The sequence below is a fragment of the Musca autumnalis genome, unplaced genomic scaffold, assembly GCF_047663935.1.
Source record: "Musca autumnalis isolate F117 unplaced genomic scaffold, ASM4766393v1 scaffold_1, whole genome shotgun sequence".
Taxonomy (NCBI): Eukaryota; Metazoa; Arthropoda; class Insecta; order Diptera; family Muscidae; genus Musca; species Musca autumnalis.
The window spans coordinates 813079-827647 of NW_027411644.1; the positions used below are offsets into that span (position 1 = coordinate 813079).

The 14569-nt window shown below is 35.2% G+C and overlaps 1 protein-coding gene across 1 annotated transcript in view; it reads right to left on the reverse strand.

Annotated features, from left to right (window-relative positions):
• Positions 1-2590: 2590 nt before the first annotated feature.
• The window catches only part of osy (ABC transporter oskyddad), a 99312-nt gene continuing 87333 nt past the window's right edge, over positions 2591-14569 (reverse strand). Inside the window, exons 6-9 of the mRNA XM_073979414.1 lie at positions 11682-12109; positions 11400-11619; positions 3863-4040; positions 2591-3795 (exon numbers count right to left, since the gene is read on the reverse strand). Coding sequence (XP_073835515.1) covers positions 3041-3795; positions 3863-4040; positions 11400-11619; positions 11682-12109 — 1581 coding nt within the window. The 3' untranslated portion in view covers positions 2591-3040. The remainder of the gene's footprint in view (positions 3796-3862; positions 4041-11399; positions 11620-11681; positions 12110-14569) is intronic.

Consider the following 14569-nt stretch of genomic DNA (forward strand, 5'->3'; position numbering starts at 1 on the left):
GATATATGGGTCCTATGATGGTAATTGTTTCCTTTGAACCTGCCCGCTTTATATTTTCGCGACAACATACGCTGATATAATATTTTACCAAGGTTCTAGGTCAGAAATATAGTCATATTTAGTATTTGTATCTAGTATTAGGGGACCTTCCCCGTGTGATTACCGCTTAGTTTGATCCATAGCGAGGCTATTGTATGATTATCTTTATTGCGTAGTTTGAGGATTGTCAATCCGATAATACATCATATAGGTATATTAAATTTTATTGTTGGATCCAAAGGGGTTACTTCCCCACTCCACCCTTCCAATTGACTAACCGCCTTTTTTCTCGTGCCATACTTGTTTTAGATTATTTTCAGCATAAATTTTAACGATTGTAAAGGCCCTCAAGCGAATATTGATTCAAATAGACAATATTCGATGTTATCACATCAAGGGGAGAACTGCTCCCCCTGACCCCACACCGCTTGTTTTGTAAGAAATGACGTGTACTAACTTCACACTTATTTTGATCAAATTTGCATACTGTACCTGTTACCATTCTAAAGATATTCGCATAGAAAATCTAAATTTTTAACATGTACCTTAACTTATGATGCTATATCTCCGCATCACCGTTGAATTTCAAAAATTATTATGTTACTTTCAGGCTACGGTTTAGCGGTGTTTGATTTATTAAGGCACAAACAAACGTACAGCTGTTCATATCGGAATTTCAGATGACAAAAAATAAAAAAATAAATGATAGATTTTTATTTTTTATTGTACAATTTTAAGCTGCATTAATGCCATCAATTTATGCAAAATGGAAAATGATTTTAAAGCTAAAATTGTCCATTACAGTCCCTAATGTTCAACATAACGAAAGGGGGTTTAAAGATAAGATTTTAATATATCTTATCTTTAAAACTGCCTCTGAATATATATAATGTTATTTTGTTTTGTTTTTATTTGTACTGTAATGGGCAATTTATAATAATGCGTCAACACTTTTTTATAGTAACATTGATATGTATGAAAATTGTCATGCTTTGGATGTATGTATATTGAAAAAAAGGAGGACTATTGCTCAGTATGCCATTCGAGTTTTCTTGGTCTACGAAAGCAAAGGAACATTTTCATAAGTGTTCTTTTGAAATTTTTTGAATATGTCCAAAAAGAAGTCTTATGGTCGTTGAAATTGTTTTCGCTTTCCATTTGAACATAAAACAAATCATTGTGGCGTCCTATTGCGTCGCCAAAACTTCGGAAAAGGCTTTTTCATTTGGCGTTATCACTTTAGGGTAGACAAAGGAGAAGAAAGAATAATTGGTCCATCATTCGAAACGTCCGCAGTGACAAAGTTCACACAGTGCGTTAAATGGTGTTAACTTGTAGTGACTTTGTTATCGTTTGCTGGAAACCAGACCTACAAAGAGTTAGCGTCTTTGCTTGTTTTTAGTTCCGCTATAAAATCACATTGTAAATTTTAGTTACCCGGCTTGCCCCGGCGGACGAAGTCTCTCATGCGTCGACATGGGTGAGACATGTGGTTGATAAAGATTGACATCGTTTATTTTGCTAAACATTTATGTTTGGAAACTGTCGAATCGAAAACGGCTTTTGTTCAATGGCCAACCCCCTGACACACACGCAGTCAATTACGGATGAATGTGTAAGTTTGGTTGGTGTGGTTTTATGGGGATTCGAATGTGGAGCAAGTTGAACGGACAGACATAAACATCAATTCCCGATTGTGGCCGTGGTGTCGAAATGTAAAACTGAAAAGTTTGGAAAGTTGAAAATGTTTCGTAATCCGGTTGCAATGAATAGTTAGCCGGCTTCGTCGCCCTTTTTGGCATACCCGCTTCGTTACTGCATCTACATCGATGGTCACACAACGTCATAGATGACGGAATGATGCTGAGACTGTTGCGGACGTAGTTTATCCCCGGAACCCGGAAAATGGTGTGTTAATTAATTGCTCAATTAACTTGATGTTTACCATCTGTTACTGGATACAGCAATAACACTTTATTTCGCAGTCTAACTTGAAGCATCCCGATGCTGTTTACGGTGGCGATGATGATGAAGGTTTGATTTCTGTTGCTACTCTTGTTAGCTATGCCAAAACGTTGAAGCCAGCCACAGAGTAATAGAAGGAAACTTGAGACGCCTTCAACGTCATGACTCAACACACACACACAGTAAGTTTGTGCATAAGTATGTATATGCCATATATTTAATCGCCAAAGAAGTAACATTCAACTTTCGGTCTTGCAACATAATACTTGCGAAAAGTTCAAAAAGTCAATTGTTGAACATTTAGGCTTCCCCATCTCTGTTACCACTCAACCCCCCCACCTTGTTCCCTGTTACGCCAAACGATGTAGATATATTATTGTCAGATGTTCATGGGTGTTGAACAAGGAGAAACGGAAGAAGAGTGCGACTATGGCAAAGAATTAATTGTAATATTTTGCATTTTTATTAGGATCGCAGTGAGAATGATGGAGTTCAAAGATTGCTGGTGCACACACATACTCATACTTACATTTCTTCTAAGTGCCAACGGTTTGGCGGCATTGGAATAAAACTCTTGGCACAATGCTTGCTGGTTACACTACATATACATACATTTATTTACTTTATGTTGACCAAAATGACAATTAAAATGGAATGCGTAAAACTAAGATGTCCCTGTCTCTTTAGATGTTTTAAAACTAAATCGGCCACATATAGGTCGACTTTTCTTTTAAACTACTCCGACATTTCCCTACCAATACACGATACACACCACTGGGTCCACTGGGTAGTGCACATTGGCGGCATATTTTCATGTATTGATGGAAAAGTGTGGAGGAGATGTTTGTGCCATAGTGCGACACGCTTACATACTAAACGATTTCCAAGGTAAGAAAATTAATTAAATACTAATAACTAACAACTAATAATTTTTATGTTGGCTAGCTGGCCAGAAATGGTATTTTATAAGAGATGTAAAGATGTTTGGTATGTGACATGGCCAGCTGCACGCAATGACTATGACATGACATCACAATTAACCTTTCTTAAACTTGAGGAGACATATGCTCAAGACGAGGAATACCAGAACCCACGACGATATGGAAATAAACCCAGCATAAACGGATGGGTTGGACATATCCCAACCACGTTGTAGGATTGAGCGAAGCGATTCCGTTGGTTTAGTTAGCGGTAAGAAGAATGTTATGAACTGCAAGACGGGGTACATGCCTTCAATGGGCCAAATTATGCCGCACAGCATGACAATGGGCAGGAAGGATCCCATGGCAACATAAGTTGCTGTGCGTTCGGTATCTACGGCACAGGCTATGACAAAGCCGAAACACATACCGCAAAGGCCGTTCAAAAGGCAAAGGCCGACGACTAGCCATATGTTACCGACCACTGTCAAGTGGAAGAAGTAGAAGCTGACTACGAGGACAAATATCATTTGTGCAAACATCACGGTGAACTGTGTAATCACTTGCGAAAATAGAATTTCTGGTCCCGTGACCCCGGCTACTAAACATCTCTCCAACATGCCTTCGTTGCGGTCGATTAACATAGCTCCTGAAGTTATAGCCACCGATAAGAAGAATATGATAGTGAGAATGACACCAGGTGCCGCAAAATCCGTGAAGTTGGGGTTGTTGAATCCATATATAGGCTCCTTCCAGTCAACGGGCACTCGGCCTAGTTTTGGATTTAAATCACAGTCGATTAACATCTTCTCCACGAAGTCGAAGAACGTGTACTGCAAGTCTCTGTAAATGAGCGTCGAAATCTGTTGATCTGAAAATAAAACAAACGAAATTGATCATGGACTGAATCTAATCCGAATTCTGGCTTTGGTACTTACTTGACATATCCAGGCGGACATCGAGTTCAGAACTTTCTACAGTGGCGTCATCAGTAAAACGGGCATTCTCAGTTCTATCTACCAAAGAAGTGGAATAGTTGCTCTGGAATATTAAAGAGCCCCAGGCTTTGCCTCTTTTGACCATGTCGTGTGCCTCCTCATCGCTGTAAGTGTACGTCTATGGAAAAAAAATTTTAGTGAAACCCATTTGTATTCAATAACAACATATATATAAAAAACTACACTCCCTTTTAGGGAAGGTCACTTCTTAAAAATAAAAATGGAATGACACATATAAACAGCTCTATCGATAATTAAAATGCAATAATACTCGCACATAGTTATGCAGTTGTTCTTGCTTAGAAATAAAAAGTCACATTTCTTTGTGATGTAGCTACGTTGAGTTATAATTAACTTATCTCCATTAATTACTTGTGGGGATTGGAAGACAGAAGCTCAGTTGCCGCCTTAACTAACATGGATTTCGAATATACTACAGAAATTGGACTCAAGTTATCCTTGGTTGTTTTCTAACATTGACTTCGCAATTTATCAACATCATTTGGAAATAAAAGATGTCACCTCCACTTCCGTTGAAGTTTTGGACATTCGTAACGTAATTGACTTAATTTGGTTATTACCTTTTTTCAGATGTTGCGAAGGCTGTACTGGGTTCTACAAACATAAACGAACGAAGGAAAAAGGTGCAGGGGGTTACTATCGAATACTGCTTCTATGTTATTTTGCCATTTGTCTTGGCCAAATGAAGGCATACTCTACGAAGATACTTTATATCACGCAATGGAGGATTATGGCTTAATGGCTCAATTGTGTACCTTATAATTTGTTCACAAATAAAATGAAAGACAAGCGAGATGGATGACCACACAGTGTATAGAGGAGGCTGGAGTAGCCATAACATTGGGAGGAAATAAAGCTCTTTGGGATTAGTGTCTTTCTTGCGTGTGCCCCATATATCGGTGATAAGATTGACAGAGATTTGCAGTTAGTCCCCTTTACATTGACGTGTGGCATTGCCATTATGGCGGCCGTGTTTATCAACATGTTTTAGTTCCAGTTAAGCAGGACATTAATGTTGTGACAAATTGAATCAAATTATCTGACAGTGTAAAATCTTCTTTAACAACTCAAAACAAGACTAAGGCCATGTTTATAATATATAGCCTTTTGCAGGGTGTTTGTTAAATCCGGTTATATATAAACGTTCTCCAACAAATTTAAATGATTATCGGGTGGCCTGTATATGCCTGTGGATTTAATTTTTTAAAGAACAAATGTTTAAATTACTCCAGGAAATGCCTTTACGGATTTTCTTTAAAAGAGGATGTTAATAATGTTAAAATTAAAAGCCTCGGAACATAGACGTCTGGCTTTCTAGCTTAAGCTGTTTGAGTCCGAGTTTGGCTCGGCCGTTCTTTTTTATTATTTTATCCGAAATTACTGAAGCAAGAATGCCATGTTGCTTAGGTAACGAGGCCTAAAAGAACTAGGTTGCCCTTTGACAAGTAAAACAATTAAAAAAACAGTCAGCGTTCAGTTATATCTCTGTAACGTCAGCCTTTGTGAATTAAAGAACAAATGTTTAAATTACTCCAGGAAATGCCTTTACGGATTTTCTTTAAAAGAGGATGTTAATAATGTTAAAATTAAAAGCCTCGGAACATAGACGTCTGGCTTTCTAGCTTAAGCTGTTTGAGTCCGAGTTTGGCTCGGCCGTTCTTTTTTATTATTTTATCCGAAATTACTGAAGCAAGAATGCCATGTTGCTTAGGTAACGAGGCCTAAAAGAACTAGGTTGCCCTTTGACAAGTAAAACAATTAAAAAAACAGTCAGCGTTCAGTTATATCTCTGTAACGTCAGCCTTTGTGAATTGTAACCGGCTACACAACAAAAACCTTGTTCCCCAAAATTTAGGTAATAGGATAAAAATATGGATTTATATTAACTCACTTATTGCCACTGGTTGTTTAAACGCCACAAAAAATGGTAGAAAAAATTGACTCAAAACTCGAATATTGTTATTTTTATGAGATTTTTTGTATTTTCAGATAGTATTGTCTATAATCTATAGTTCCACGCTTATAACATTTCATTTACCGTATACATTTGCACACATTTGGATTTTTTTAATGATATGTCATATACATTTAATCTTAAATGTTACATCCATAAAAATTCTGGGATTTGTTAGGAATGTACTAAGAGTATTTCCTCAATCACAAACCAAGGGATTGGAAAATATTTATACACATTACCCTACAGAGTTTTCGGTAGTTTTAAAATAAGACCGATTCTAGAAAAACTATGCGTCAAAGAAAAACAACGCTTTACAAAACACAGATACTACCCGTGCTAATGTATGGTTATGAAGCCTTGGTACTTGCGCAAGCAGATAAGACAGTGCTGCGTTGACGGTGAATATCGACGTCGTATGAACCCCCAGCTGTATCTACTATACAACAACATCAGTACAGTTAAACGTATCGAGATACAACGATTGCGTTGGCTAGGCCATGTCATAAGAATGAGCGATGATTAACCCGGTAAAAAGGTGTATAAATATGGGCCACATGCATGGCGATACTCGCAGAGCTGCCAGGCCAAGGCTTCGATGAAGCAAACAAAAAGCAAAGCAACAAACAGAGAGGCTTATAAGACAAATATATAATAGGGTAACTAAGTAAGTAAGTATAAAATTTTAAAATCTTGGCGCTAAGTGGGTTAACCCATTTCGTACTTGGTGTTCGATTTTTCGAACAGTAAAACACTTTTTTCAAAGTAAATATATTAAGTCTCATATGTCAGCAAATAAAAAAATCTTCTCTTGAAAACTCCCTCTCGATGGTAGGGGTACATTTTTGAAACCTACATTTTTGGATACTTTTTAAATTAATTTAAAAAATATATATTAAAAAAATTAAAGTTAAAAAGTAATCATGAGGAATTATTGCCAATATATGTAACCGTTTTACAAAATAGAAATAACATGATTTACATACGCAAGCGCAACTTTACATATGTGCAAAGTTGACTGTTCGAAATTTCGAATAGTGGTTCTTATCCTATATTTCAGTGGCTATATCAAAACGTGAAAATTTACTGACAAATTAGGGGGAAACGTTATTATAGACACATAGAAGACTAAATACAAAATTTTAGCCATTCCTGTAGGATAGTACGGCTAAAATCCTGAAAAACCCAACAATCGGGAGGTACCGTTCTACTGAGGCTATATAAAACATGGACCAGTGCTGAAAAATTCCTGGAGGAATGTTTAGTATCCCGAAAGAATGCTAAATATGTATTGAATTGCAACCATTTCTGTAGAATGATGCAGCTGAATCTCTGAAAAAACCCCGAAAATCGGGCAGTACCGTTTTGAGAGGGTAATCCAAAATGTGGCCAAAATAAGACTCCATACCACTCTTCTACCATTTTTTCATAAAAAAAAAACGAAAAATCGGAAAAATTTTTTGAGTAAATTTTTGACATCAGTGGGTACTAATTACCCTAAAAAGTATTATTTTTTAAATAAATAAAAAAATTTCTCGGGACGAAATGGGTTAAAGCTCAATGGTGTTGCGGATAAAGCACACGAAGGAATGGACAATGCGGCCAGTTTGAAGTGGATCATATCTTGTTAGTTATTCCTTTTGACAGATATCGGTCAAACCAGTAACTTCAGTTGGTCACCGAATAATTAGAGCATTTGGGTCATTATATGAAGAAGCATGGACTTGGCCACGAAAAACATATATCCACGGTGTCAGGGACGTAGACAGGAAGATCATGTTAGCGAAAATTTCCTATTTTGCCATATAACAGCCAAACCATTGAGATTTTCGATCCAACACTAAGACAAAAGTTGTAGCCAAGAAAATAATTAAGTACATTCGAAAAGCATTGAAATACTCCTTCAGGGAGCTTTGTCTTGAGAAGGTGCACATCTTTCGGGAAATAACGATAAATGACATTGTGCTACAAAAGTTGACCGGAAAATATTCAAGCGTTCGGATGCAACAATTATATTATGTTGGGGTCGTTTGGGTCACTTCGCTTTATTGTTTTATAACGCTAAGAGCAGTGAAAATGTAAACGGGCATAACTTCTTTTTTTACCACGGATTTCTATTTCTTTATTCTTTTTTTCCTTTTAAATGGATGATATCTTTCGAATCGGTTAATAAATGGCTAAGTTATAGTGGTTGGTTCATACCAATACATACCAATACAATTCAAGTCAAAATCGGGAGGCTCGATTTTCAGCGTAGATATATGGTCCAGTGGACTTTCTGATTCCTGGGATTGTACTGCGCAAAAAAGTCCACTGGACCATATATCTACGGTGAAAATCGAGCCTCCCGATTTTGACTTGATTTGATGTTATGTGGTTGCTAAGCCGTTGCAGTACCTTGGATATTACTACTATAACATTTCTTGAAAATCCACACTTCTCCAAATAATTTCATAAAACTCCACGGCCGAAATTGCGTTAAATATGTCCATTCCTTTTTTGAGGTATTTGAACTTCAAGTACCTCTTTCGCAATAAGAAAGTTTTCACACTCAAAAGGAGCCACAAATTTCTGAATATCCTCTAAATGCAAACTTTTTGAGGAAAAGTATTTTGGTTGTGTAGCCGGTCGATCTGTCCATAGATGAACGTTTCAATTCACATAGGCTGAGATTGTAGCCCTGTCGGCAAAGTCGATTGATACTTTTTTACTTGTTGAAATTTTGAGGATCAAGAATTGGTTTCCTATCAGTTCTTTTTCGTCTGTCTTCGCAAAGTCCTTTACCGAAGAATAGAAAAGAAAAATTTCTAGAAATATACATCCATTGAAAGTACTTCTTTGTTCCATATGGTCCTATTTAACCAAACATACTTACATTTATTGAGGGTTTCTAGATGCAGTCATTTCAATTTGTCTCCTCTGCTTATCTCGGAAACTTATTTGAAGTACATAAGCAAATTTGTAGCAAGTGATCATTATAAAATAACGCTGTGATACACGAAAATTTTGCATGGATTCTGATGCATAAATTTGGTTTTGTGGGAGTCCATGAAAGACGAAAATACATTTTGTTTCTTTGGGTCACTTCGTTTTTGGATTTTATAAGGGTAAATGTAGCAAAAAGCGGTGTTTCTTGGATTTTTAACTTTGAACGAGCATAACTTATTTCTTCTACATCGCACTACTTCAGCTTATTTAGAAGGAGAGAATAATATCTTTCGATCAAGCCATAGCTTTTTAAAATCGGTTAACAAATGGCTGAGCTATAACGGTTTAAGTGTGAGAAAAACGCATTAAAAACAGAAAAATGATTTTTCTCGTGTTCCAGGCTGCGTAGAAGATGCAGTTAACATTGATTTAATTTCGGAAAAGGCAGAGAAGACTAGTTTCGTCCAATGTCACTTGGACTCATCAGTTCTCTTAGTTCTTTGCATTGAAACAAAGTACTCTTCCCCAATTTTATGAGCTCAAGAATAAACGAGACCGATGAATTCGTTTAAATGAATTCGTTTAAATAAATATTTAAAAACTCTTGTAGTCGCATATGGACGTTTGGGGGTATTCACTTGTAAATAACTTTTCTTTTTTAGGCCATCCTAATGTTTAACCACGTCAAAACGTGGAGATTTTCCAGCCCTTAGAACCAACAATACATTATTACAGGTAATTCTGCAGAAAAATGTTATAAAATCTTATAAAGTTTCGAAAAATGGTTGATAACCCTATAGTGGGGTACACACGATCAGTTTTGACTGTCAGTTTTGCTCAAATAATCGGTTGCTTGCTAGTGTGGTCGCTAATTTTTGTCAGTCATCAGCAACCACAAAATATTTTGTGGTATTTTGCCGTTTGTGTTGCAAGACCTGCAATATAGTAAAAATAACGCTGAGCAACACCCTATTCTCCTAGCAGCAGAATGTTTCCTGGCATCTGATACGTTGATCTTGGACATTTCCGCTAGAGTTTTTGCAATATCTGTTATTTTTCCGTTCAAGTATTTTTTGAACAAATTTGTATGCGAAAGCAATTTTTGACAAGTCGCTTTTTGCTAACTTTACCATTAAAAAATACGGGAACACGACGTACTTTTTTAGGCAAAAGCAGGGTTGCATATCATGAGTATTGTCATTTCGATGTTCATTTCGTTGAAATCACTAAATGAGATGATTTCATTTTCATATGCGAATTCATGGCAAATTTTGCTGATATCGAATGAAATCACGAAACGATGCCGAATGTAAACCAGCTATAAGAGTCTAAGCTTTGCCATCGAGCTTTGATTTTTCAAATGCAATGTATTGTAACAATTTAAAAAATATTTATATATTATGTTTGGAAACTTGTTTCTTTTTGTGGATATTAAAGAGCAGTATAGATGTGACGATGGGGGTGTAATGTAGGCGATATTTCCTGAGTATTCCAGCCAAGTACAACTTCTCTATAGGTGGTTTCGTAAGACCCGCACTCGTGATTCAAATCATCCCAGAAAATTGTTCGATGACCAAATCATGAGTCGAATCAGGGGTGCAAGTGACTTGTTATAGGTGAATCACCTATGACACACGGTCTTAACAATTCTTTGTCATGTAATTTTGCACCACTTAAACAATCCATAATGGTTTCTTTTTTAAAAGCAGACTGATACTTTTTTACTTGTTAAATATCGCCTACGTGTTATAAGGGCTTTACTTCGTTCTTTTGTATATTTAGATTTATTCAGAAAAATTGTGCTACGACGGATAACAAATTTTTCTAAGCTGCCTCATACAGCGTCGAACCTCAAATTGTACAAATGCGGATCGAATTTTATTTATGTGATAATATTTCATTGTAATAATGCAAAAAGCTCCATAACACATTTTAGGTATTTTTTATGTAACTAGTTATTATTATTATTATTATTATTATTATTATTATAATAATTATTATTATTATTATTATTATTATTATTATTATTAATATTATTATTATTATTATTATTATTATTATTATTATTATTATTATTATTATTATTATTATTATTATTATTATTATTATTATTATCATTATTATTATTATTATTATTATTATTATTATTATTATTATTATTATTATTATTATTATTATTATTATATTATTATTATTATTATTATTATTATTATTATTATTATTATTATTATTATTATTATTATTATTATTATTATTATTATTATTATTATTATTATTATTATTATTATTATTATTATTATTATTATTATTATTATTATTATTATTATTATTATTATTATTATTATTATTATTATTATTATTATTATTATTATTATTATTATTATTATTATTATTATTATTATTATTATTATTATTATTGGCGGAAATATAAACCTAATATGTATAACACTTCCGCACACAATTTAGAGATGTTATAATTTAAGGTGTGTTTATTTTTTCAATAAGACAAATACGTATGTATGTACGTCATTAGAAAAAAAATAAAGCAATATATCAGGGAAGGGAAAAACTCACCAGCACATAGCTTTTGTTTTTGACAAGCATATCCAGGTAGCGACAACTCAACATCGTCTGATTGCAACCCATGGTTTGGGGACAGAACTGTTGGGCAATCATTTCATCGGAAAGTTCGTGATTGGCTATAGCTATCTTTAGACCAGTAGGATCGTGTCCAATCGCGTAGCAAAACAAAATTATTTGGACTACAGGCAGACCCAAAATGAACAGCATGACTCTACAGAAAGGTAAAAGCATCAATTGGTATAGGAAACTGCCGGCGTATGAAGTCACACTTACCCAACATTGCGTACCATCCACAGGAAATTCTTCCACATCAATGCATGTAAATGGTTCCCACTCATGACGTGCAAGTGGTACCAGAAAGATGCGGGTATCTCTTGCTCCGGCGGCAGTGGTGGCGCTGGCACTGATGATGAACTTATAGGATCACGAATTGCGGAGGACATTGATATGTTGTCACCGAACTCCCCGGATATTTCAGCTGCACCCTGTTCATCGGACAAATCTAATGCTGGGTTCGAGATAGCTGGCACAGACACTTGTTCGACGATTTCTTGGGCTATGGAAGAACGCCGTCTTTTGCCCATATTTTGCAGAATGGCCAACTTTAAGAATACTTCTTCCAAGGACTCTGCATTGTACTGTTGCCTTAAGTACTCAGGAGATTCTTCTGCTAACATTCGGCCGCCACGCAGCAATCCAATCTAAAAGGCAAAAAATAACAAGATTAAGAATGTGTTGAGCAATGTTTTGAATGCAGCCCAGAACCAATCGTCGCCTTTTTCTTCACTGTAAAATAAATCACGCGACATTGATTAACCCCCCAGTTGGTAAAAACAAAACCTCAACTACTTGTACATTGAAATATTGCCAAGTTTTATGAACTTTCGCCCATTTCCTATCGTCTTGGTGGTCCTCTTCGGCTATGCTACGTCTTCCTATCAAAGCAAATGTGTAATCGTGGTTTTGCATAGCTTCCAAGCAGTCTCACCACGAAAAGACACAATTATAACCACCCACAAACACCCTGTCGTAGCTATCGTTTCGACCGGAAATTTTAGCCGGTAGCAGGCGGAAATTGACTTAATTGATTTATGTTCGAACATGACTAGACACATCGTCATGCCTTTGCCGCTTTTTCGCTTCTTAGTGCCATGTCAGAAGAGATGCACACTCTGGTTGGCTTTTCATTGCCCCTGCTCCATTCTAACTCGAAGCATAATGGAAACGAAAGCGAACCCAAAAAAAGTTGATTTTCTCTTGTGTTCTGGAGGGCTTTTGTTTTTATTTCACTTGAAATCAACTACCAGGCATTCGAACTATCTCCGCCAAACGCTAACCATGATGGCCACATGAACTGTAAGCATGTTTGTACGCCTACCAACGAGTGTGTGGTCTCTATTCGAAAACTTTTCACATTTCTCTTGGTCAGCTTCTGTAATTATAACAGCATTACGTTTATATATTCATGTCCTTGCATGGATCGATGCTTGCCTGGGCATGAGTTCTTGGGGTAATTAATGAACTTTATTCGAAGATTGATAAAGTTCGTTTTGACTCCGTGGAAAGAGCGAAAGCAACAAAATTGAATCAAAGTGTGAAACCAAGGATAAACCTATAACGCTGGAGAATGAGTGCCTCTCAATCTGTCGAAAATGTACGTTGTAATCCGATTTAGATTTGTTTCAGTAGCCATAGGGAAATATTCGAAGTACACACATTCATCCACTGTTATTGGGAAAAATGGAGAAGAAACACACAAATTTATTGAATTATCCCTTAATTACCAGTCTTTTGTTGCAGCCCACATACATTCAGAATATTATAAGTATAATAAATAGAAATAAGCCAATACCGAATCTTGTTGACTACATCATCTTTGAAAGCAATGTAAAATCTATGTAACATATGTAAACACATTTGGTTTCATACCCAACACGCCATTGTTGTTTTTTAATCAAAAAAAAAAAAAAAAATGAGACATTGACCGCACAGTACATGGCAGAAAAATCTCAGTTTTAAGTATCGTTAATAATATTATTTGTGAATAAATTGATAATATGTAGTTCTTCGATATCTTGATAAAAATTATACCTTTGATGTAATAATATGTTGGGATAATATCTAGGGTCGGAATAGTCACAAACTTTCTGGCGCTATTTCAACACAAATGACTGTCCATAAAAGTGGAACATATCACTTTTACATTGATGCAAAGAAGATTTATGTACATATATCCATACATACATAGTATGGGATCAAGCAACGGCGAAATCGCAATAGTCTATAACCATCTTATTTTTCAATTATTTCATTTTTAATTATAATGACGAATTTCCAAGTTTGTTTGGATAAATTTTAATCAAAATAAATAATATTAAATAATAAATAAATTATATTACAGGATGTTGTCAAATATCAGAGATATTGAAAAATACGCTATTCTATCCCATTATCCAATTTGTGGAATTTTTATGTTAATGGATAATATCTGTGATTCTGTTGAATATATGTATTCCAAGATGAAATCCTGATAATTAAATTAGGTCGTCTGAGCATTAAATTAATACCAAATACATATCTATATTGGTGTTAATGGTTTAGTTTTCATATTTTGAATTTTTTTGTAATGATAAATATATCTGCTTCTATTCTAATAACGGAACTTTCTAATCAAAGAAGTCAAGAATAGTTTTAAACAAGTACAAGTAGGTTATCGACTGTGGTCAGATATAAAGCATATAAAAACGACGCCATGTTATAAAAAATCAAACAATTAAAAAGTAAATGTGTCAAATATTAATTTTCCAGTGGCCATATCTTTTTAATTCAGAGCTCTTATGCGCAGACGCAAACGGCAATCGGTATACCCTCAGCCTTTAGGCTAACGGGGGTATATAAACATACTTTGATACGTACAAAAATTTGCCTCATCGAAATAATGGTTGTAGACCCCAAGTACAGTGACGGCCAACTAATTAGGAACAAAAAATTCGTTTTAATAGCTTTCTCGATTTCATTTAAAATTGGTTCGGAATGATGTCTGTCTATAAATATAATTTTTGTCATAAAGAGCCAAATCAATATTCATATTTTTGGTGCATTAATGAAAAATAAGGCCTAAGCTCACATTATTAGGGATTCTAGTAATATTTCGGCTCCTT